This window comes from Chelonoidis abingdonii, chromosome 26, assembly GCF_003597395.2.
Source record: "Chelonoidis abingdonii isolate Lonesome George chromosome 26, CheloAbing_2.0, whole genome shotgun sequence".
In the NCBI taxonomy this organism is placed as follows: Eukaryota; Metazoa; Chordata; order Testudines; family Testudinidae; genus Chelonoidis; species Chelonoidis abingdonii.
Genome location: NC_133794.1, coordinates 17,439,167 through 17,464,060, shown reverse-complemented (window position 1 = coordinate 17,464,060; position 24,894 = coordinate 17,439,167). Strand labels below are relative to the sequence as shown.

At 56.9% G+C, this 24,894-nt stretch overlaps 1 protein-coding gene across 16 annotated transcripts in view; it reads right to left on the bottom strand.

The window, feature by feature from the left end:
- PNPLA6 (patatin like domain 6, lysophospholipase) overlaps nucleotides 1-24,894 on the bottom strand; it is a 66,852-nt gene that overhangs the window by 1,662 nt on the left and 40,296 nt on the right. For 10 of the 16 annotated variants that reach the window (XM_032768381.2, XM_032768383.2, XM_032768388.2 and 7 more), the window contains 16 exons: nucleotides 19,360-19,435; nucleotides 18,473-18,613; nucleotides 18,326-18,389; nucleotides 16,850-17,018; nucleotides 13,245-13,427; nucleotides 12,717-12,835; nucleotides 12,137-12,293; nucleotides 11,241-11,357; nucleotides 10,966-11,035; nucleotides 6,897-7,016; nucleotides 6,212-6,328; nucleotides 3,303-3,451; nucleotides 2,578-2,730; nucleotides 1,931-2,047; nucleotides 1,264-1,360; nucleotides 757-857 (listed from right to left, as the gene is read on the bottom strand). In XM_032768381.2, the coding sequence (XP_032624272.1) occupies nucleotides 757-857; nucleotides 1,264-1,360; nucleotides 1,931-2,047; nucleotides 2,578-2,730; nucleotides 3,303-3,451; nucleotides 6,212-6,328; nucleotides 6,897-7,016; nucleotides 10,966-11,035; nucleotides 11,241-11,357; nucleotides 12,137-12,293; nucleotides 12,717-12,835; nucleotides 13,245-13,427; nucleotides 16,850-17,018; nucleotides 18,326-18,389; nucleotides 18,473-18,613; nucleotides 19,360-19,435 (1,950 nt within the window). Of the gene's footprint in view, nucleotides 1-756; nucleotides 858-1,263; nucleotides 1,361-1,930; nucleotides 2,048-2,577; nucleotides 2,731-3,302; nucleotides 3,452-6,211; nucleotides 6,329-6,896; nucleotides 7,017-8,443; nucleotides 10,542-10,965; nucleotides 11,036-11,240; nucleotides 11,358-12,136; nucleotides 12,294-12,716; nucleotides 12,836-13,244; nucleotides 13,428-16,849; nucleotides 17,019-18,325; nucleotides 18,390-18,472; nucleotides 18,614-19,359; nucleotides 19,436-24,894 lie in introns of those variants that run through there. The other 6 variants (XM_032768385.2, XM_032768390.2, XM_075061044.1 and 3 more) reach the window with 6 other exon arrangements.

Below are 24,894 nucleotides of genomic sequence, written 5' to 3'. Positions count from 1 at the left end.
GTCATGATGGGCCCTTGCCCTCAGGCTGAATGAAGTCAGTGGCTGAGTGGAGAACACACACCCTGTCCCTCCATCCAGTCCGGAGTGAGACCCCTGTGCTCCAGGAGAGCTGCCTTGAAGGCAATCGCCCTGCCTCTTCCCAGCTTGGGGCAGGGACGATTCAGGCCTGTTTAGTGAGACTAGGTAAGGACAAGCCACGTGGCCAGGAGCCCCCCTCCTCCCAAGCACACCAGGGTCATCCAGGGCAAGTCTGGGTGCAGCCAAGCCCCATATTGTGGTGGGTTGGGCTGGTCCCCATACTCAAGAGGAGAAAGTCCATTTCCCACACCTTCCCACATGACTCTTAGCTCCACCTCCAGGATCTGGCCTCTCTAGGCTCCGGAGTTGGGCAATGCCAGCCTAAGAGTGAGGAGCCCAGGAGCTGGCAAGGAGCATGTGAATGGAACCCCATCCCCAGAGGAGTGGAGGAGTGTGGAGAGCACCCCATGGGGAGCCTGCAATATTTGTGCAGAGAAGGGGAGCATGGTCCCAGGGTCTGGGGAATCTAGGCCCACTCTTGCTCCCTGGAGCATGGGCAGCAGCATCTGGGACCAGCACTCCCTACAGCTCCCAGAACAGTGGCACAGACGGAGCCCCACCTGGGCCAGCTCCTCCATCTGGAGGAGGCAGGGGGCAGTGAGAGGGTTCCAGGAGAAGCAGCTAGGCCCAGGACACCCCCTCCCCAGGGAGCAGAGGCCAGAGCTTAGTCTCAAATACCTCAGTGTGGATCCACTCAGCCGGTGCTAACAGCTCCTCCTCTTCCCGCGCGGGGTCCAGCCCTTCCTCCTCATACTCCGTCAGGTAGTCAGATTCCTCACCTGGGATGGGAGCACACATGGGGCTGGCAGTTGCTCCTGGCCTGGCCCTGGTGCCCCTCAATCCCACGTCATAGATGCCCCCAGCAATGCCAGTGCCCCCTAATGCCACCCCATAGCGCCCTGGTGCCCCTCAATCCCACGTCATAGATGCCCCCAGCAATGCCAGTGCCCCCTAATGCCACCCCATAGCGCCCTGGTGCCCCTCAATCCCACGTCATAGATGCCCCCAGCAATGCCAGTGCCCCCTAATGCCACCCCATAGCGCCCTGGTGCCCCTCAATCCCGACCCGCAGTCCCTCCTTCTATCTCAGCCCTAGCTCCCCTCCCCAAGCCTTGCTGGGGCCCCAGAATTCTACTGGAGTGACATGGGCAGAGAGCCCTGCGTCACGCCCCCTGCCCCACTCACCATCAGCATAGCCATCGGACAGGTAGCTCTTGGCCGGCTCGATGCGAGACACGATCTCGGCCAGATCAGTGAACCCCGCACTGGGGCAAGTCAGCACCTAGGGGGTGAGAGCCAGACTAGAGATGCCCCCGACAGGTAGCCCGGGGGGGGCTGGGACATAGGGAGGAAGTGCTATGTGCGCTGAGCTAGAGAGCGGGTGGTTCAGGGGCGCTGCAGTGGGTGAGGACAAGGAGTGGGGGGCATTGTGACAAAGGGTATGGGTCAAGCTCTCACCCATACAGGTGGCTCTGAGTCCAGCCCCGGGGGTGAGGTCCCCCACTCCGCCAAGGGGCTGGGGGTTCCTGCTTGGCCTAAGGACAAAGGGACCAGAGTCACACGATGGCCCCTGCTGGAACTGGAGTCTGCACTGATAAGGGAGGGCATTTCCTTGCTAAGCCCCACCACTCCCCTTGGAGCCCCCAGCCCTACCGCTTGGGGCATCAGGGCTGAGCTAGTTGTTCCCCTGCCCCAGGCACTGGCACTGTGCCATGGGGCTGCCACAGCCAGGACCCTGTAGGGAACGTCAGCTTGGCACAAAAGGGAGCTAAGTGGCTGGAGTATGACAAGGCTCACACTGTAGCTACCCATCCCCTGCTGGCCCCTGCCCCACTTCTGCCCCCTCACTCACATCCATGCGCTTGCTCTCGTAGAAGTCAGCCAAGCGCCGGTCCTTCACCATCTTCTCAATTATGTCACCGCGGCACCAGCCGCTGAACACCACCTTGCCGTGCTGGTAGCCCACATCCTGCATGAGATGGATGGGCAGGGTGAGGGGCCCACTCCTCCCAGCCAGCTGCGGGGGGAACTGGCCAGGCCCGGCTGCGCCCGCTGCAGAGCAACACGTGGATTTGCCCTGGGTATTCCGACGCAGCTTGGGAGCTGCTTCTCATAAGGGTGGCCATCAGATTTCCAACCCAGCCCCCCTGAGCAGGGCCTCTCCCTCCCCAACCTGGGCACAGCCAGTCGCCCAGATCGGGGCCTCCCACCTTCCCCACCCCAGCCAAGTGCAGACCCCAATCTCCCACGCCCTAGTGAACACAGACCCTCCCACCCCCCAGATTAGGGCCTTCCACACTCCCCACCCCTGGCCGAGCACAGACCCCCACCACCCAGATCGGGGCCTCTTGCCCTCCTCACCCCCGGCCAAGCGCAGCCCAGGACCCAGATCAGAGCCTCCCACCTCCCCGTCCCCAGGTGAGCACAGACACTCCCCCCACTCCCTGATCAGGGCCTCCCACACTCCCCAGCCCTGCGGCCCAGGCTGTCTGGACTCACGTAAATCTCATCAAACTTGCCAAAGTCCATGGTTTTGAAGCGGTCGATGGGCGGGCGAATGTATTCGCAGTAGGAGCTCGACTTTACTACCTCCAGCTGGCGCACACATGACACATAGGCCAGGCGCGACTGGATCTCCGCCATGTCGGGCACCTGTATGTGTGTGGGGAAAAACAGGAGTGTCCTGCAAGGGGGTGGATCAGCCCCACCTGGGACAGCATCATGGAAAGGGCTGCAAGGGACACTCTCTCCTACTTTCTGCAGGTCTACACACACACACACACGCACTCCCTCTGAGTGGCTGGAGCTGGATCCCAACAACTGCCACTGGGGCATCAGGAGTGACTATGCCCAGCCAGCCTGAGGGAAGCCACCTGGCTGCCAAGGTAGGCCCGCATGCTCTGCCGGCGGGAGCAGCTCTGGGAGGCATGGACTGTGGTGGAAGGAACCCTGCCAGAACCTAGGGCTGTCGCTGCCCTTGGGGTAGGGGGCAGAGAGATGGCAGCAGCAGAGTATGGGAGGGGGAGAGGGATAGTGAAGAGCCCCAGCCCTGGGTGGGTGGGGCCCACCTGCCTCCCCTCACATGCCCCCCTGGCCTGCAGCATGGGACAGGTATGGCCCAGGTGGCCGGGATGACATGCCTGGAGGCAACAGGAGAGATGGAGCAGGTTTCCCTTGGAGGGGACTCTTGGGCACGGAAGTCCCCAGGGCAGGGCAGGGCTCACCTTAACCTTCTGGGCCCAGGGATTGAGGCGTTTCCACAGCAGCCACCAGCCTGAGAGGCTGTCACCGTAGTTGCAGAGGTCAGTCTCGTCCTGGCTTCCCACGTCGATGGCAACGACCGTCTTGGCACCCATGTTCCGGGCAATGTCCGCTAGTGTCAGAGAGAGTGCATCAGGGGCGGCGGCCCAGCAGACAGTTGCACTGCTGGCTCCCCATGCTCCTGCCTGTTGCCATTAGGGCAGCTCCCCGCCCCATGCCCCAACCCTCAAACACAGCTGGGGAGCAGGACAGAACCCCAGCCACAAGCAAGAGGTGGGGAGCAAAGCCAGGTTTGCAGCAACCACTTTTCTCCTCTCGTCCCCATTTGCATGGAAGACATGAGCAGCATGAGAGCGGGCGGGGTACATGGGGATGGCTCTGCAGCACCCGGGAGTCCAGGGACACCATCCCACTAGCACTGCCCAGCTGGCCAGGCAGGGAGCTTCCCAGTGCAGGGTCCAGCATAGCCGGATCTTCCTCATCCCTCCCTCTAAATTTCTCTGTGCGAAGTGCAGGTCCAGCTCACCCAGCCACCCCCTGCTGGCTCTGTTCTGCCTGGGAGCTCCCCCTCCATGGCACATTCAGAGGGCAGTAGGAACTAGCAAGTCATCCCATGCAAGGGCCTCTGGCCAGACAGGCTGCAGCAGGACTGTCCCATGCTGAACTCTGGACTCCAAGCTCCGACAAGGACAGCCCATTGCAGTGCTGGGGAGGGCCCAGTGCAGATCCAAGGGTAAAGCACAGCTGCTGGAGCACTGTGTAAATGGCTGTCTGTCAAAGACCTGCTGAAGGCTTACCCAAGTCTGTGACTGCCAATGGGTGCAGTCTCTTCTGTTAGGCTCTATGGAAGGAGCAATGAAGCCCCTTTATGAGGTAACTGTAAACAGAAGCCATTGCCCAAGGCACTGGGTGGGTCACATGGCAAGACCAACCATAAGCTGAACTGCATGGGCTGAAGGCTTCCCTGTAAGTTTTTGTAATATTTTTTGGAAAAAGTGTGTGACTCAGTTTCTCTATTGTATAATGCCACCCCCTGGGTATGAAGGGGTTAATCTCTCCTCAGGGACAGGGAGATGAGAGATGGGGTGTGGGTGTTATCCAGACAGGTCTGGGGTGGTTTGATTGATCAAGAACTGTCCCCATATGGACAAAGTTGCCTCGGAGACACAATGACCAGGCAGTGACTGTTACAGACTGGGAGCTGAGGGGAGCACAGCAGGACAGCAGCTGAGACAAAGGGAGCAGGTGTATGTGTGTGGAGGGTGTTAAGATGGCTGCTGCCCAGCAGGAAGATTGAGAATGCAGGAGGTTTGGAGCAGAGGCTCCTGCTAGCAAAGTCTCTGAGTTCAGACAAACCTGCCCTCCTTGGTCCTGGAGTCCAGGAGACTAATGAAGAGGGCATGGTCTGAACAGGCTGTGCGGTGTCACTGTCAATCCCTGCTGGCTGCATTGCTGCCAAAGGGGTTGAATCTCTCACAGGGGTCTACACTCAACTGGACACACTGGGGAGCCCCGGCGAGAAACAGGGAGGCTAGAGCCTGAAGTCTCAGAGTTGTGGGGCTCACCCTTGCAAAGAGAGGAGGCCTGGGGCCTAGTACAACCATAGGGGCATCCTGAGCATGATGGGCACCTTGGGACACCAGGAAGGAGGGGAGATTGGTTGATGCTGTGAGGACCTGAACGTGAGCAGCTGGTGGCAGCAGTAGTGGTGGGGGTGGCCATGGTGGGGAGCAGAGACAGAGCTCTGGGGGTACAGGACAGGCAGTTGGGAAATCTGGATCAAGGAACGTGCCTGCTGCTGTTTGCTCCTGCTGCAGCCATGAGAAGAAGGCTGGAGACATTCTCGGTCCACAGACAGAACCACCTGGCTCGGAGCAGCCATTTCCCTGTAGGAGGAGACCCCGGCACGGCCTCCCTTCACTGGGGCTGAAGTGGGACAGGGACATTCCAGGGCCTGACAAGTCCACGCTCAGCCCAGCTCCTGCATTAGCACTAGGAACCACCACTTGTGCAGCCCACCCGGCCCAGGGTTGGTTTCCTTCTTCTGAGCATTAGGAACAAGACTGGGGCTAAGTTCCAAGAAGCCAGACCCTGCCCCTCCCTGTGGCTGTCTGCCCATGCTGGCACCATTTGACTGCAGCATGGAGCAGCAGGGGCTGATGCACGAGGCTGAGCTCAGTGCGACTCCACGCAGATGCAAAGGGAACCCGGTTCCTTGGGACTTGAGACTGTTTGCTCTGGAGCCTCAGGTACAAGCCTCCCCAGTCTCTGTTTGGGTGCTTGTGGGGCCAGGGCTGAGGGAAAAGCTCCATGGGTAAAGAGCTGGGTGCAGTTTCAGCTGGGGAGCAGCCTGGGGTTCTTCCGCTGCCTTTGCTCCAGTTTAAGAAGCCCTCATCCAGGCCGGACCCCAGCACTGCAGTTCCATAATGTCCAGTCCTCAGCCTGACCTCAAGGGGGAGGCAAAGCAGGGATCCCCCACCCCTGTTCCCCACTTGGGATGCCAGGGACAGCAGCCAGCAAGAACGCAAAGCAGTCAATGGGGAAGAACTACACACACATATAACATTGCCCAGCTGGTCGTGGGCCAAGATGCTGCACCAGCCCCACAGGGTGGTGGGAAGTAAGCCCCCTCCCTAAGCAGGATCCCCACTTCAGATGAGTTGCTGGTTTTAAGAATAACATTCCTCCACGCCCACAGAAGGGCAAGAGGCCCAGGCCCCAGTTCAGCTGTGAAGAGGGCTCTAGTACTGCGGAGACACCAGCGGGGGTGGCAATGGAGATGCGTGCCAGGGCAGAGCCAGGCAACGGTGCCTCCCTCAGTGGCCTGCTTCGAAGTCTGTGAGCAGCGTCTCCATCGGCGGCAAGTACTTGCCTGGCAGGTTGTTGATGTAGCCACCGTCCATCAGTAAGTTGCCGTCCTTGGGGTCACAGAGTGGCGGCAGGTACCCAGAAAGGGTCATGCTCGCTCGCACATACCGCCACAGTGAGCCTAACCGGCAGGAACAGATGCAGTCAGGAGACGGCCTCTTGCAGGCCCTGAGCCCCGGGGGAGGGAGGACGGCCCTGGCACCCAGGCTGGGGAATCTGCACAGCGCGGTGATAGGCATGGCCCTTGGAGCCAGCAAGAGACTAGCCAACTGCCTAGAGCTTAGCCAGGGGACTGGGGCCCATCCTTGTCCCTTGCTCTGGAACAGCTGGTGCGGTGCCTTGGATTGACTCCCAAAGGCCTCAGGAGAGACCGAGCACCTGGCCTGGTGGCCGAGGCTCCCAGCGCCTCCTCCCGCGAGGTGCAGATTTCTCAGCTTGAGCAGCACATGTCTGGACAGGTGCTGGGATCCAGCCTGTGCCCTCAGTCCTGTCAGAACCAGCCCTCACCAAAGAAGGACAAGCTATGGCATGGAAGAAGGCAGTGGCTGCAGCCCAACTTGGAGCAGCCATGGCAGAGCATGGTGGGCAGGGATTGCAGCCAGTTGCCACCCTGGCCCAGTCTGGCCCTCCCTTCCAAGCCACACTGGTCATCCTCATGGCCCAGGGCCTGAGAAGCGCATGATGCTGACCTGGGACATTGTTAACATAGCAGCCGTCCACAAGCAGGTGGCTGTCCTTGGGGTCGCAGAGAGGAGGCAGGTAGGGGGGATAAGATGCACTGGCTCTGATGTAGCGCCACACACTGCCTGCTGGAGGGAGAGGAGACAGTCACGGGGATGGGGACAGCACAGACGGAGAGAAGACAGGAAATGACATGACAGAAGCTTTAGAAATCCAGATGCCCGCTAGAGCAGGGGTGCGAGGAGGTCTCTCCAGCCTGGCAGACACGGGGCAGTCTGTGCTAGGAGTCAGGCTGGGTGTGGGAACAGGTGTCCCCTGCCAAATACAGGGACAGGCCCTTGTGACATACCCAGAAATCCACGCCCCACCACCACCACCAGAGGAGGGACCAATTCCCTGAACACCCATCCCCCTCAGCCCACTCCAGCCAGTGGTGGCTACACTGACAACTGGGCTGGGCTATTCTACCTACCCCAATGCCCTGCTGGCTCTCCCTGCCATGGGGAAGTGCCAGGCCCTGGCCCAACAAGACGCTGCTGTGTGCTTGCTGTCAGAAGGCTCCCCAGTAACAGGCACATGGGCATGTTGTGACCAGCACTCAGGAGGCTGCTGGACCCCTGGGGCCAGGCCAGCTAGAGAATGAGGCTGTGCAGACTATGAATGCAGTTGGCTGTCAGGAGCTCTTTGCACGATTTTGCCTCAGCCTGCAGCCTCCACCGTAGACAGAGCTCTTCACTGCCTGTTGGGCTGACATTCCAGCAGGGCAGTGGTGCAGAGCTGAGCACAGAGGGTTGTTAACTGGCCTGAGCCTTCGCTGGGCTATAAAACACCCAGCCAAAACCCTGGCTCCTCGACCCCAACCCCGTCCCCCAGAAACTGGTTTGCTTGGCAACACCACGAGGGAGGATTCTGGTCACCTGGAGAGGCTGACCAGGGAGTTGCCTGGCAGGGGCTGGAAGCAGCTTTACCGGAGATTCTGGTAAAGCTGCTTCCAGCCCCTGCCAGGTAACTCCCTGGTCAGCCTCTGCAGGTCTTCAGCCCCTTTTTCAACAGCTCAAGGTAAGGGAAGCTGCTGAGGGAGCCAGATTCGGAGAGGGGACCCTGCCTCCCTGGTGCCCCCAACGACTGCCTGGGACGCGAGAGCAAGTGAGTGAACCTGTGCTCAAGAGGGTGGTGTTTTCTATATCTGTATCCTCGGGGTGTTTCTCATACTTAGGTAAAGAGCAATCGTATCACACAGCTGTGCAGAGGGCCTGTGCTCTATGCTACACCCAGCCCAGGACCCTGGAAGAGGGGACCCAGCAGCTCACCTTTTCGGAGGGACTTGGGAGAGGGTATTTAAGTTACTGGGGAATCTGAGGGGTCAGCATTAAGCTCGGGGCTGGTGAAGGGCTATGTAGTCACAGTGCACTCAGGAGAAGGGGCTAGATAGATGGGAGCACCCCAAAAGAATGCCTAAAGGAGCCCAAGTTGAGGGCTCAGACCCTAGGCATCCAGCAGCTAGGTGCTCTTACAGCAGCCTGGTGGGGAGCTGGCAGAAGGCTGCCCAGCAACAAGCTGCCCAGCAACAGGCACAGACTGGATGGGTGGTAGGAGTGCCCTACTGCAATGGGAGGGCCCAAGACGGTGGGGTTGGGCCAAGCTCTCCTGGCAATGGGCTGCCACGGCTCAGAGCTGGAAACCCAGCAGAGTGCTCTCCTGTAACCTTGCAGTAACCCAGCCAGCATGGCCAGAACATCAGACACAGGGCGAGTGGGGCAAGCCCAGGGGACACAGATGCCAGGACAGAACTATCCAGGGCCGGAGGCAGCAGCACAGGCTGGGCACTGCGGGTCCAGGAGGAGATTGAGGCACATGCTGAGATGGTGGTGCAGGGAGTCCCAATCATTGCAGGAGGCAGAGCCCCATTCCATGGGCTTTGGGGGAAGGGCTTCGGCTGATGGCTCTGGATGCCAGCTGAGGAGCCCTGGGTAGGACAGCAGGGTCTTGGTAGGGGGGAGGTCTTCCCCTGGCATCTCCCCAGGAAGAGAGCACTCACACAGACACACAGCAGAGCCAGCCTTGCCCCTCCCTAACCCATCTCCCTGTCCCTGTTCCCCAGGCTCAGTGAGTTAGGGATGAGTGCGGGTTAGTTGGCGTTAGGACAGACAAGCAGGCAGAGTGAGAGCCAGGCAGTTACAGCTGCTGGAGCGCCCCGTGGACAGGCATGGAAGGATCAATGTCCCAGGTGAGATCAGGCGCCTGTGACAGATGAGGCATAAGATGAGGACCAAGGGCAGAGACTGAGTTTGAACCAGCAGCACCCCCCCCCCTACCTCTCCTGGGATCCCCCAACCACCACCACATAAGTGCAAGGACAGAACGCTACCCCTTGTGCGCCCCAGCTCCACCACATGCACCCCCCTCTAGCTGCCTCCCCCAAGAGCCTCCAACCACCATCACCTGAGTGCAAGGACAAAACATTGCCCCTTGTCTACCTCAGCCCAAACCTCACCACACACCCACCCACTCACCCCCACAGCACGCCCTCTCCTCCACCCAGAGCTCCCAACCACCACGACCACACAAGTGTAAGGGCAGAATGCTGCCACAACTCCCCCCAATGACCCAGAGCAGCTGCTGCTGCTAACATGCCATCCAGCTGGCCCAATGAGGGTGTAAGATAACAAGAGGGCTGCTCAGGCCAGGCATGAGGGGCAGGGGCCAGCAAGGTTAGTGTGTCCCATAGCCCCATCTTGTGTTCTCCCCACACAGTCAGGAGTGGGGGTGTTACCAGGGGTTAGTGAGTAGCAGAAGTGTTACAAGCAGGGAATGGGGGAGGAGCCAGACAGTGACCAAGTGGGCAGTGGAGTGTGGGGATGGGCGGGAGGGCCTCGCTGTGGGGCCCCAACTCTGACCAGGAGCAGCGTCAGCAGCTCTTGGGCCTGGGTTCTGCTGGCCCAGGCTGGCCTTTGCTGCCCCCAGAAAGACAGGAATGGTGTCTGGCTGTTTGGAGATTCTGGGCCCTGAGGCCAGGTGATTAAGGAGAGCCAGCAGCTCCTGCTGCCCAGGGCAGAGCCATGGGTAGGGGAAGCCCCCAGCCCTTGTGTTTGGCCCGTCAATTCAGGCAGAGTGCACCCTACAGGGGGTTTCCCAGAGCCTGGCTTTGCCTCTAGCACAGCCCTGGCAGCAAAGCCCTAGCGCTCCCTGTGCCATCAACGGCAGCTTCTGCCCTGGCTCTCTCGCAGGGATGGAGACCTTTATTTCAGCCCATCACTCCTAATTAGACCTCTGGGGCCCTGCCCTGACAACCCCTGCCCTTCTTTCAGCCCTTTCCTCTAACACTATCCTTCGCTGCAGGGCAGGATGCTGAGGGGCCCTGCCAGGTGTGGGAGCAAAGGGGGCAAGCGCAAAGACATCGAGATGACCATGCCCAGCCCAGTCCCTCGCTGTGTTAGTGGATGGCTTGGCAGTGGGGTGACCCATGCCAGCTGATGTGGGCTAGGGGTTACAAGCACTGCTCCCTGGGGGATAGGGGGCACTCTCTACAGCAGGCAATTCCTGTCCTTAGAGACATCAGCTCAGTGCCTGAGGGGCAGCACTGCTCAGCTGGGGTTGCCAACCCTCCAGGTTTGGCCTGGAGTCTCCTGGAACCAGCATCGAACTTCCGGTGACTATTGAAAGCAATCAAGGAGATTTTAATAGGCTATTTTAAGAAAATGACATTATGTCAGGTTGGAAAAAAAAAATCTCCCGAAATAGCATAGAGATGCCAGCTCTGACTGAAGCTGAGCCCAGGCCTGGCGTGGCCACGTGGACCCATCCAGCACATACACAGCAGGGCTCTTTGGAGAGAGCCAGCAGGGGCTGAGACAGGCCAATGAGGCCTGTTACTCTCAGCAACCAACCAGGCTCTACCCCACATGCTTCGCACCAAAAAGTGGGTGGGTGCGTGGGGGGGGGGGGGCGGCAGGGAGAGGCCTCTGGCCTTGGGCCCTCACATGAGCAGGATGCTGAGGATTTGGGCCCCAACAGCCAGGGCACCATGCACCTGGTGCAGCCCGGGACACACCGTGAGTGTGAGATGCAGGCGCTTACCGTCCTTGTGGACCCGCATGGCCGAGGCTGTGATGTCTGTCGTCACGTTGAAGTAGGGGAGCCACAGATCCTGCAGGAGCACAAAGGGCTAATCAGAGACATGTTACAGCGCAGGATGCTGCTGTGGGGGCTGTGCAAGGCACCACCCCCCTTGGACAAAGCCAGGCTCCAGGGAACACAGCTGCCAGCAGGAAGAATTGATCAGGGCTGCCCAGCAAGAGGCTACTTTGAGTGTTCTGCACCAGGACCCTGCCCAGCTTCCTGGACCCACCTACCTCAATCTGCTTATCCTGGAAGACCTTGTTGATGCTAGTGTTGAAGGCCGAGCCGGAGAACATGGAGGTGATGGGGTAGGTGAGGTCCAGGACCGTCTCAAACACGGAGTTCATGCTCTGCAGGAGGAGGGTGAGGGGTCACTACGTGGGTGGCACAGCCCAGCACAGGCAGCGTTCTGAGTCCAGGCTCATGGCGACAAGCGGGGAGGAATGTCAAGGAGATGGCAGGGAGCCTGAAGCTCACAAGAGACTCACCCACTGAAGCAAGATGGTGCCCTGGCACAGCCCTGCCACTTGGCATGCCAGTCCCGGAATCGCTGGTGGAGGTGTGGCATGTCCTCCAGCCAAAGCACTGTATGCCAACTAGCATGACGGGTTGTTACTGGGGAGCCTGCAATTCTCACCGGAATCCCCTGCTGCCCTAGCCTGCTGCATGTGCAACAGAGGCTGTTGTGCCTAGCAGCACAATGCTGAGGCACACCATGGGGCTCTCTGCTCCAAGCCAAGCAGACATCCCAGGGCCAAAGGGAGGACAAACCCCCACAGCTTGCAGGGGTTTTGCCTCTGAACCCACAGGACAGAGCTGCATAGCATGTGCAGGGGGCAGAGATGCCTGCAGCAGAGAGAGCCTGGAGGTTCTATAGGTCCTCTTAGACAGACTGATCAGACCCAGTGCAGGCTGGGACTTCTGTATTGCACTTGCTGGTTGTGAGGGCCAGCTCCCAGTGCCTGGACCTGGCTGCCAGCGGCTGTGAGGAAGGCTGGGTTACGGGGTGGCAGCTCTGGGAGGGGCTAGTTTGGGGAGTTCTCCTGCTCCCACCCTCCCAAGTCTGGCCCTGCCCCACAGCACACCCATCCCGCATCTGCCCTACCCCACAGCAAGCCTTGCCTCTCACCTTGGCCCATTCACGGGCACGCTGCTTGGTGCGCACAGCACTGCGCTCTTCAGCATAGAGAGCCCCAATGAAGGAGCCAATGGATGTGCCCCCGATCAGGTCAATGGGTATCCCGGCTTCCTCCATGGCCTTGATCACCCCAATGTGCGAGCAGCCCCTGTGTGGGGGAGGGAGGGGTCAGAGCCCAATGGCAGGGAGGGAGCCTGCCCCAGGGGCCATCACATGGCCCCGAACTCTGCAACCTGCCACGCAGCTGCCATGCCTCCAATGGGCCAGGCAGCCAGGATGTCTGCGATGGTGCTTCCAGGATGCACCGCTCTGGGCAGGATGGTGGGCGGCAGGGTCACTGTCCCAGCCCCACTCCCATGGCCCTTATTTGGAGGCAGTGTTTGTGTACCAGTAGGGACACGGGCTGGGAGCCAGGACTCTTGGGTTCTATCCCCAGGTTTGTCCCCCCTGCCCACTGTAAAGCTGGGGTTGTAGGTGCCTATGGCCCCCCACTGGGGGCTGGTTTGCGCCTGGGTGCAAAGGAGTGCCATGGGAATTCAGTGCCCCAGCCAGGCCCTGTCTGAGCCCCTACCTGGCCCCTCCTCCTCCCAGCACTAGGGCAATGCTGTTGCCAGTCAGGACTCGTGCTAGGCGGGAGAAGTCGCTGTGCCGGTCAGCGTCCTTCTCGAAGACCTTCATGTACATCTCCCTCTGCAGGGCCAGGAGTGAGAGTCAGACAGGCTGCCACCCCCCAAAGCAACCCCATACAGTATGCATGCACCCCCAGAGTCCACTCCCCACCCCACATCAACTCCTTCCCACACACACAGCACCCTCCCACCCCCTTATAACAAGGAACCCTCTGGCTCTGCACCCTGCACTCCAGAGAGGTCTGATGCCATCACAGACCTATGCCAGGATGGCATCAGGCTCTGTCCAAGTTAATGCCATGGAAGGCAGCAGAGGCACCACAAGGACCAGACTGGCCTTGGGGTCTTTTCTGAGACAGCAGCTCTGTGCCCACCCCCATGGGGTCTTATCTTCCTTAGTACAGACAGCGTCAATGTGTGGCACCATGCTGCACCAGCCCAAAGGGTCCTGGGGACGAGAGGGACAGTACCAGCTTGTTGGGGCTCCGGCGGGAGAAGACACGGCGTGGGCACTTGATGTGAAGGTGTCCTGAGCACCAGCTGCGCATGTTGAGCCACTCAACGGTGCGGGAAGGGCTGGGGCCATCCTCCCGGTGCAGCAGAATCAGCTGCTTCAGGGCACGCACGGCTGTGTTCTCCAGCATCTGCTCCAGCTGCAAGGGCAGAACAGGGGCCCCTAGAATGAGCCAGCTCCCTGGAGGAATAATCCCTGCCCCAGCACAGCACACACAGCCCCATCTCAATGCACAGATGCCCTCCCCACCCCCCAAAGCCTCCATCCCTGCATAACATACACAGTCCCCTGCCTCTGCACAGCCCCCTCAGCGGGCAATCCCCCGCCCCTCCACCCTACCCTCCCAGCATGAGCCGCTGCAGCCCAGCTCACAGCACCCCAGTCAGGCTGAGCCCCCTACCCCTGTATGGCATGCACAGCTAGGGTGACCAGATGTCCTGATTTTATAGGGACAGTCCCGATTTTGGGGGCTTTTTCTGATATAAGCACCTATTACCCCTCACCCCCATCTCGATTTTTTACATTTGCTATCTGGTCACCCTACGCACAGCCCTCCCCAGCAGGAGTCTGGAGGGAAGTTGCAGAAAAGACGTGGAAGCTGATCATAGATTCCCACACCAGAAAGGACCACTGTGATCATCAAGTCTGACCTCTTGCCTGACACAGGTTAGAGAACTGTCCCCAAGGATTCCTAGAGCAGATCTTTTAGACCAGTGGCTCTCAACCTTTCCAGACTACTGTACCCCATTCAAGAGTCTGATTTGTCTTGTGTACCCCAGGTTTCATCTCACTTCAAATCTACTTGCTTACAAAATCAGACATAAAAATACAAAAATGTCACAGTACAGTATTACTGAAAAATTGCTTCCTTCCTCATTTTTACCATACAATTATAAAATAAATCAGTCAATTGAAATATAAATATAGTACTTACATTTCAGTGTGGAGTATATAGAGCGGTATAAACAAGTCATTGTCAGTATGAAATTTTAGTTTCCACTGACTTCACTAGAGCTTTTTATGTAGCCTGTTGTAAAACTAGGCACATATCTAGATGAGTTGATGTACCCTGGGAAGACCTCTGTGTACCCCCAGCGATACACGTGCCACTGATTCAGAACCACTGTTTTAGACAACATCCCATCTTGAGTTTAAAATGATGAGTGACGGAGAATGCACTGCGACCACTGGTCAGTTGTTTCAGTGGTTAATCACTCTGTATATCTCCACTCTGACTTTGTCTAGCTTTAAAGAAGAGCCCTGCAAAGCTGCAGATACCCGCTTTATATCTGGGGATGTGGATATCCACGGACCATTTTCTGGCTCATGGCTCGGATGCAGATACAGATGACGACTCCGTGCAGGGCTCTGCAGCACACTCTAACTCGAACAGAGGGGCTGTCACCAGCCCTCAGGCTCCTGATCAGCTCCCTCAAGCATATGATACTGAGCATTCTGGGAGTTGTAGTCCCCAGCTTGCTTGGTCAGAGGAAATAAACTACAGCTCCCAGAAGGGAGTGAGCCAAGTGCCATTTGAAAGAGGGCTAGTTGTACTTTAAATTAGCGGGCGGCAACTGCGGTGCTGCGAGGAGAGCAGCCTGTCAGTCCCGGCCGGGTCTGCGTGCGCTAGACCTGCCGTGGCTGTATAGGACTGTCCGAGCCACTGGGAACATGGCGCTGCACACAAGGGCTCAGAATTGTAGCCTGTGCCTGGAGCAGGGCAGGATGCAGCGTTGCCAACCCTCGAGGATTGGCCTGGAGTCTCCAGGAATTAAAGATTACTCTTTAATTAAAGATTATGTCATGATGAAATCTCCAGGAATATATCCAACCAAAATTGGCAACCCTAGGCAGGAGGGTAGCAGGGACAGAGCCATCGATGGGGCAGGAGGTCTCTGGGGAGAAGAGGGGGCAGTTGGGGATTGGGGACTTGGCACAGTCCTGTGTCACTGCTGCATGGTAACCTGTGAAGCTGTTAGTAGAGCCCTGAATATCTGTGGATATCCCCATTCACAGATGCAGATATCCAAGGACAATTTTTGCGGACCACGGATCGGATGTGGATATACATTTTTGTATCCATGCAGGGCTGTAGATTTAAACTATCAGCCACTGGATCATGTTAGATCTTCCTCGGCTAGATTGATGAGCCCAGTAGCAAATATCTGTTCCCCAAGTAGGAACTGAGATCTAGTCACCCCTTAACTCTCTCTTTGTTATGCTAGACAGAGCCCCGTGAGTTTGACTCTAAGGCTAGTTTCTAATCTTTTAATCTCATGGCTCTTCTCTGACCTCTCTCCAGTTTATCCACATCCTTCCTGAATTGCAGGCAGCAGAGCTGGACACAGGAATCCAGCAGCAGTTGAACCAGTGCCAGATACGAGGTTAAACCTCCCAATCAAGAATCTCCTGCTTATACATCCCAGGATCGCATTAGCCCTTCTGGCCACAGCATTGTGCTGTGGGCTTATGTTTAGCTGATTGTCCACCACGACCCCCAAGTCTTTTTCAGGAGTCCCTGCTTCCCAGGACAGGGCCCCTCACCTTGTCAGCATGGCCTACAGCAAGGGTGGGCAAACTACGGCCCGGGGGCAACATCTGGCGCTTCAGACATTTTAATCCAGCCCTCAAGCTCATTCCAGGGAGCAGGGTCCAAGGCTTGCCTCACTCCAGCACTCCAGCCAGGAGCTTGCCTCGCTCCATGCGTCCTGTGGCTCTGCGCAGCTTCCGGAAGCAGCAGAATGTCCCCTCTACAGATCCTATATATAGGGTCAGTCAAAGGGTTCTGCAGCTCCCATTGACCATAGCCAGTGGGAGCTGCAGGGCGGTGCCTGTGGATGGGGCAGGGCACTGAGCCGCCTGGCTGCGCCTCCGTGTAGGAGCTGGAGTGGGGACATGCCGCTGCTTCTGGGAGCTGCTTGAGGTAAACACCATCTGGAGCCTGCACCCGACGCCCTCCTGTGCCCCAACCCCTACCCCTGCCCTGATCCCCCTCTTGTCTTCTGAACCCCTTGGTCCCAGCCCAGTGCAATCTCCTGCACCCCCAACCCCTCATCCCCAGCCCCACCCCAGAGCCTGTATCCCCAGCTGGAGCCCTCACTCTCCTCCACGCTCCAACCCTCTGCCTCAGGCCGGAGACCCCTCAATGCACCCTGAACTCTTCATTTCTAGACCCACCCCAGAGCCCGCACCCCCAGTCGGAGCCCTCAGCCTCTCCTGCACCCCAACCCCCAATTTCATGAGTATTCAGGGCCCGCCATACAATTTCCATACCCAGATGTGGCCCTCGGGCCAAAAACTTTGCCCACCCCTGGCCTACAGTCTTTGCTTGTAGATGTTGACATTTACACTAAGCCAGATCAAAACAGATTGTTTGCTTGTGTCCAGCTCACAAAGTGACCCTAATAGCTCTGTCATCTGAGAGTGGGGACAAGGGAGCCCCGACGGTGCTTCCAGGCTGCACTCCACAGGCCGATGCAGCATCCCAGACCATGCTGGCCACCTCCATGGGCTCGGGATGCAGTGTTCCCCCGGTCACTGTACACAGGGCCCCAGCCTCACCTTGCCTAGGGTTGGCTCCTGGTCCCCCAGCCCAACAATGAGGATGCAGTCAGCTTGGCGGATGCAGCGCACAGTCCAGGGCGTCAGTGTGCAGTCGGTCTGGTACAGCACAATGCGGTGGATGTCCTCCTGCTGCGCCAGCCAGCCTGACAGCCGGTACTCTTGGATGCTGCCAGGGAGAGGATGTCAGCAGGCAGCCTCCAGCTTTGTCCTGCCCCACCCCATTGCTCCAACCCCTGCTTCTGGCCCTCTTCCGAGCTCCCACCATGCAGCCCCTCCTTCCCTCTACCTAATGCCCGGATGCTAATGGGGACCCTTCCCCCAAGCTCCCAGCATGCAGTTCCCCAGCTGCACGCTCTGACAAAGTGGAAGGTTTTTTGTAATATTTTTATGGAAGCCTATGTATGCCTGAGTTTCCCCTATATGCTGCATTGATAGCTAGTGGGGTGTGAGGAAGGTCTGTTTGCTCTCTGGCCAGGCTAAAAAACACAGGTGTGAACAGCTCCTAGCTTTCTGGGGCTTTAGCTCTTGAGAAGACAATGGCAAATCCAGTTGCCCAGACACGGATCACTAGCAATCAACGACCCAGAGAGATTGACTTCCCCTCTTGGCAGGGGGGCTGAGCCGCATCTCCCCAGTTCCAGGACAGAGAACTGGTGGAGGGGAGATGGGGGTGTTAAGTGTGGGCTGTAGGCATCAGTTGAGGGTACACCTAAACTGGGACAGAGCAATCAGAGGGACAGAGCTCTGGGATCTGTGCTGACCAGGATGGACTCTGCTGTAACTTCCCTTTCTCTGTGCTAGCCAAGGACTTTCTTTGCTGTGTTCCAGCCAACTAATAAACTCTTCAGTGTGACAGCGCTGGCTGGGTGTCCCTGCGGATGCTGGTGAAGGAGGAGCATTACTCCCTGAGATTGTACAAGTCTCCCTCAGGTATCTGCCTCAGGTGGACTTGTTGAGTGGAGCTCCCAGTGTGAAGCAGAGGTGCTGAAGGCCCAGAGGTCCAGCCTAAGGAGGCAGTGAAACTGTGTGGGTTTGTCTTGGAGGAAGAGTGAGACCCCTAGGGGGTCTGGCTAACTGAAGGGGTTCTCCCAGGACTGTTCCAAAGCTGGGGCCATAGCACTGATCCTGGAGACCCGTGCCACACCACTTCCAACAGGGATCCCATGCTACCTCCCAGCAACCAGCAGGACACCCCGCTCCAAGCTCCTAATGAGCAGCCCCCGGCTATGTTTCCCACCACCCCCCGCCCACTGTTCCAGCCCATCTCCAATAAGGATCCCCTGCTGCACCCTCTCCTGGAGAGGGCCCTGCTATCAGCCAGCTAGACCCCACCCTCTGTGCCCCAGTGACACAAGCCCCATAGCATGGCCCTGCAGGCCCCACATGGTGGGGGGGCCTTTTATGGAGAACAAAGAGATCAGGGACTAGGAGCCAGCTCCTTCAGTCCACCTACCGCCTGTGCCAATCCCCTACCTGTCCAGTGCTGAGGCACCAAGTCGTGCTCGGATGATGTCACTGGTCAGAAGCAGGGTGGGACCTGGAAGAGTGAACAGGACCATCACGCTGGGCCTGCACCCCAAGCATGACCAGGAGCAGAGCGAGCCTCTGGCCCTCACTCACCTATGGCATTGAGGGCATGCTCCAGTTCCAGCGTGAAGGCTGCCATGGGCACATCGTCACACACTGGCAGCACTGCCACCGTGGACAGGTTACTGGCTGGGTTGGTTAGCTCTGAGCTGGAGGCCACACCAAGACTGGAGCCTGTGGGAAAGACAGAGTGACCAACCGTCTGAGGGGCCCAGAGGGTAAGACACCCACCAACCGAGAGTTCCCGGCCAGTAGCAGCTGCGAAGTCAGTCCTTGGGACGTGGGCAGCATGTGGAGACCCCTGCCCCCCCCCCGGGGCCACAGGGATGTGCCAGCCGCTTCCGGGAGCAGTGCGGAGCCAAGGCAGGTAGGGAGCCTGATTTAGCCTGCTGCGCCGCCAGACTTTTAGCAGCCTAAAATCTCCTGGTTTGGCTTCAGTAGCCTCTGGGAGATAGAGCCCAATTCCGTGAGACTCCTGGCAAAACCGGGAGGGGTGGCAACCCTATGAACTGAGCAACTGCGGGACGTGGTCTGGAGCTCTGACCTGTGATGTCCAGCATCAGTGCTGGCCTGGCCCGCAAGGAGAGGAGCCAGTTCCCACCCCACCCCGGGAGCCTGGCTCTCTGCTCCAGCCATAGCAGCTCCTGCTTCTAGCCCTGGAGCCCTGCTTTAATCCCCAGGGTGGGTCAGTCCCCAGCAGGTCTGCCACTTGCACTTCAGGTCTTGACTGTGGCTGGGGGAGGAGAAGCAGGGAAATGCCAGCAGCAAGCCATCTCCCCTGCATGGTGATGAAGTCACAGCCTGGAGCCACGGCTAGGGACAGAGGACCCCGCAGAACATGCCGGGGCCTCTGTAACTCTGAAAGGCTGCACCCCCATTGGGGCAAGTTGCAATTTAACCCTCCCCCCCAAAGCCCCTACCTGTGAAGGGCCCGCACAGCTGCTGTAGATTCCCAAGGATCTTCTGGCTCAGCAAGTGGATCAGGCGGGTCACAACCTGTCAGGGACAGCAACCAACTGAGGTCAGAGACGAGGGGACCTGGGGTGTGCGTGTAGCGGGGCAGGACTCAGCCCAGCCAGCCTCCCAGGAATCCCAGGGATGCTCTTGTTTGCCAGCCCACATCTTAGGGTCCAGGCGCATGTGTGTGTGGGCAGAACAAGTGCCAGGGCACCAGGGAGCAGGGCTCAGGGTCCTGCTTGGCTTGGACATGGCATGAGGTGCAGTTTGCCCTGGAGGGACAGGTGTGAAACACTCCCTGCGCCCCCTGGTGGCTGGGCCCAGAACCCACATGCTACTCCTTTGCACTGTGGGACTCAGGAAGGGGATGACGCTGGCATTATCATGGCAGTGGGACGTGGGCATCAGAGCTCTCTCTTAATCAGTGCAGAGGCCAGACACAGCAGGAGGCTGGCAAACCCAGCCTGGGCTAGACCAAGATGTCCTCTGCCCCCTCATGCTTCCCAGGCATGACTGGAGTCAAATCATCATGTAAGGGGCAGGGATGGCAGCTGAGTACGTCAGGCCACAGGTTCCACCAGGGGACGGCCAGAAGTGGAGAACACTGTGCAATTCAGAAACTCTGACCCCTCTCCCTCATGGAGGGGTGTGGGTGTTGCTCCCCCATGGCTTGGACAGAGAGAACAGCCCCATCCTGCTACATAGATGGGCACACTCAGGTCATCCCTGGACAGCCACCATCTCTGAGCAGGGCTTCAACGTGGCCCTGGCCTCAGCTTGCTAGGACGCTGGATTGAAAGCTCACAGACTTAGGCCTGTTCTACACTAGTTGGTTATTTAGGAATTAGCCGACTTAATTAAAAAAAAAAAAAGAAGATTCTGTCCACACGACCTGTTTTTTTCTATTTAAAGGGTTCTTTAATCCGATTTCTGTACTCCACCTTGGCAAGTGGAGTCGTGCTTAAATCGAGATCACAATCCTGGGTTAAAGGTATTGTGGATGTGATTCGATGTTATTGGCCTCCGGGAGCTATCCCAGAATGCTCCCATGTGACCGCTCTGGACAACACTGTCAACTCCGATGCACTAGCCAGAAGGACAGGAAAAGCCCTGTGACTTTTGAATTTCATTTCCTGTGTGGTCACCATCAGCACAAGGTGACCATCAGCACAGTCCATCATCACAGGCAACCATGCAGTCCCGGATTCGCAGACAAGCTCCAGCATGGTCCAGACAGGAGGTACTGGATCTCATTGCATGTTGAGGAGATGAATCTGTTATGGCAGAACTACATTCCAAAAAGGGAATGCAAATATGTACGCTAAAGTCTCCAGGGTCATGATGGAAAGAGGCTACTGCAGGGACACAGAGCAGCGTCGTACAAAAATCAAGGAGCTCGGGCAAGTGTACCAAAAAGCCAGGGAGGCGAACAGTCACTCTAGGTCACAGCCCCATCCATTCTGCTTCTACTATGAGCTGCATGCAATTATGGGAGATGACGCCACCATTACCCCACCACTGTCTGTGGACACCTGCAAGGGGGGAGTTGCATGGAGAGAGGAGGATGAGTCATTGGAGAACGAAGAGGAGGAGGAGGAGGAGACTGCACAGGCGGCAAGTGGGGGAATCAGTTTTCCCACCTAGCCAGGCACTATTCTTAACGCTGGAGCCAAAAGCCTCCCCCCACACCCAAGGCGGGCTCCCAGACCACGACCCTGGAGAAAGTACTTCTGGTGAGTGAGAGCCTGATTAGAGTGACACGGTGGGGGGCAGGGGGGAAACCCAGCCGTGTTGGGCTGTTCGCGTTTAGTTTAAAGGGCTGATCCCTGCCCAGAGCCTCATCAGAGCCACACGGTGGGTGTTGTGTTGTGTGAAGCAATCATCCCAGAGAGCCCGCAGGCCCTCCTTTTATATGGCAAACCTGCCAGGCATCGCTTACTATGGGAAAGGGGCCCAGCAGTTTGAAAGCATTGAAATGAATGTGGAAGCAGCAGAACCTGGGCTGCCTGCAAGATGAATTCTGTTGCCCGTGTGTGATGGCTTACTCACACCAAAGTGGCAGGCACTTCAGTATAAGAGGCAAAATGCTAAATTGTACAGAAAGAACATGTGCTGTGTACTATGAATTGCCTGTTTCACTGAGAAAGAGTGTCCCCTTTGTTCTCTGAAATGTATTTTAAAATACTACCCTCCCTTTTTCTCCTCCTGCAGGTGGAAATGTTTCAACATGGCCCCTATCTACTCTGTCCCAGAGACTGGTCCAGATTAGAAGGCAGAAAAAATGAACTCGGGACGACATGTTCGCTGAGCTCATGCAGTCCTCCTGCACTGACAGGGCCCAGCTGAATGCATAGAGGCAACCAATTGCAGAGTCCTGTAAAGCATTACAAGAACATGAAGAGACGAGGGACACGCGCGATGAGAGCGGGCAGGACGCAGTGGTCAAGCTCATGGGGGAGCAAACTGATATGCTCCACTGTATGGTGGATCTAATGCGGGAAAGGCAGCAAGACCACAGACTGCCGCTGCAGCCCCTGTATAACCGCCCTTCCTCCTCCCCAAGTTCCACAGCCTCCTCACCCAGACGTCCAAGATCACGAGGGGCGGGGGACTACGGGGACCCACACACAACCCCAGAGGATTGCCCAAGCAGCAGAAATTTGGCATATGCAAACTTTTGATTTTGTTTCTGGACTTGTCCTTCCCTCCTCCTCCACCCCCATAACAAAATACCCACCCCCTTCCTCCGGTCTACCTTCTGATTTCTCTCAATGTATTGTGCAATAAATAATAAAGAAGGGTTTTTAAAGAATTGTGACTTTATTTGCTTTATATATATGGGATGGGTAACTTCAAAGAGAAACAAACACAGCCGTCACACCATACCCCAGCCAGTCATGAAACTAGCTTTCAAAGCTTCTCTGATGCGCAGCGCACCCTGCTGCACTCTTCTAATCACCCTGTTGTCTGGCTATGTGAAATTGGCCACCAGGCGAGTTGCCTCAGCTTCCCACCCCGCCATAAATCTCTCCCCCTTACTCTCACTGATATTGTGGAGCACACAACAAGCAGCAATTACAATTGGAATATTGGTTGTGCTGAGATCTAACCGAGTCAGTAAACTGCACCAGCACGCTTTCAAATGTCCAAAAAGCACATTCTACCACCATTATGCACTTGCTCAGCCTATAGTTGAACTGCTCCTTACTACTGTCCAGGGTGCCTGTGTATGGCTTCATGAGCCATGGCAGTAAGGCGTAAGCTAGGTCCCCGAGGAGAACTATAGGCATTTCAACATCCCCAACAGTAATTTTCTGGTCTGGGAAGTAAGTCCCTTCCTGCAGCTGTTCAAACAGACCAGAGTTCCTGAAGATGCGAGCGTCATGCACCTTTCCTGGCCATCACACGTTGATGTCAGTGAAACGTCCTTTGTGATCCACCAGTGCTTGCTGCACCATGGAAAAGTACCCCTTGTGGTTTACGTACTGGCTGCCCCGGTGTGCCGGGGCCAGGACAGATGGAATGCATATCCCTATCACCCTGCTGCAGTTAGGGAACCCCAGCACGTTAAAGCCATCCACAATGGTCTGCACATTTTCCAAAGTCACTACCCATGATAGCAGCTGGTCAGTGATTGCATTGGCTATTTGCAGCACAGCAGCCCCCACAGTAGATTTGCCCACTCCAAACTGATTTCCAACTGATCAGTAGCTGTCAGGCACTGCAAGCGTCCACAGTGCTATGGCCACTCGCTTCTCAATTGAGAGGGCTGCTCTCATTTTGGTGTCTTTGCACTTCAGGGCAGGGGACAGCAAGTCACAAAGTTCCAGGAAAGTGGCCCTATGCATACGAAAGTTTCACAGCCACTGGGAATCATCCCAGACCTGCAACACTATGCGGTCCCACCAGTCTGTGCTTGTTTCCCAGGCCCAGAATCAGCGTTCCACAGCATGAACGTGGCCCAACACCACCGTGATCTCCCAATCACCACATGCCGTGCTTCTAGGAACGTCTGTATCCATGTCCTCATCAGTATAGTAATCTTGCTGTCATCGCTTCCTTGCCTGGTTTTGCAGGTACTGCACATACTGCTGGATAATGTGCGAGGTATTTACAATGGTCAAAACTGCAGCGGAGATCTGCGAGGGCTCCATGCTTGCCACACTATGGCACCTGCATGGGTAATCCTGGGAAAAAGGCGCAAAATGTAGGAGAGCTGTTCGGTTCAAGATGGCCAATAAAAGGTTGTAAATGGTTGTCTTCTATAGCTTCCATGGGACCCCAGGACAACATGGAGAAATTAGCTAGCGATGCAAGAATGGGAGAGCAGAGTTTGTGGCGGAAGCTGTGCTGCTCAGTTCACGGTGGCCAAAAAAAGGCAAGAAATGGTTAGATAAAAGAGTAGATAGAAAGACGAGAGGACATGCGAAGTGGATTCATAGTCTGTTGGCAGTATGGCGTCTGCCATAGCTTTCACGGAGTGAGTGACGACACACACCCAGAAACACCTGCGAGAATGTTTTTGCCCCATCATGCACTGGGAGCTTAACCCAGAATTCCAATGGGCGAGGGGGACTGCGGGAGCTGTGTGATAGCTTCCCACAGTGCACCACTCTGACATTCGATGCTAGCCTCGGTACTGTGGATGCACTCTGCCGAATTCACGGGGACAACACCAAATGTATAAAATCGCTTCCGAAAATTTGAATAGAATAAGTTCAAATTAATTTCATACTGTAGATGTACCCTTAGCCTTTAAGGCCAGAAGGGACCATCATGATCATCTAATCTGACCTCTTGCACATTGCAGGCCACAGAATCTCACCCACCCGCTCCTGTAAAAGGCCCCGAACCTCTGGCTGAGTTACTGACGTCCTCAAATCCTGATTTAAAGACTTCAAGTTACAGAGAATCCACCATTTACACTAGTTTAAACCTGCAAGTGACCCGTGCCACATGCTGCAGAGGAAGGCGAAAACCCCACAGGGTCTGTGCCAATCTGACCCAGGGGAAACTTCCTGATCCCAAATCTGGTGATCAGTTAGACCCTGCGCATGTGGGCAAGACCCAGCAGCCAGAGACTTGGGAAAGAATTCTCTGTAGTAACTCAGAGCCCTCCCCATCTAGTGTCCCATCTGCAGCCATTGGGGATATTTGCTGCTAGCAGTCGCAGATGGACTACATGCCATTGCAGTCCCATCATCCCATCCCCTCCAGAAACTTCTCAAGCTTAGTCTTGAAGACAGTTAAGTTTTTTGACCCCACTGCTCCCCTTAGGAGGCTGCTCCAGAACTTCACTCCTCTGATGGTTAGAAACCTTATCTAATTTCAAGCCTAAACTTATTGATGGGCAGTTTATATCCATTTATTCTTGTGTCCACATTGGCCCTTAACTCCTCCCCCTCCCCAATATTTATCCCTCAAATGTATTCATAGAGAGCAATCAGATCTCCCTTCAGCCTTCATGCGGTTAGGCTGAACAAGCCAAGCTCTTTGAG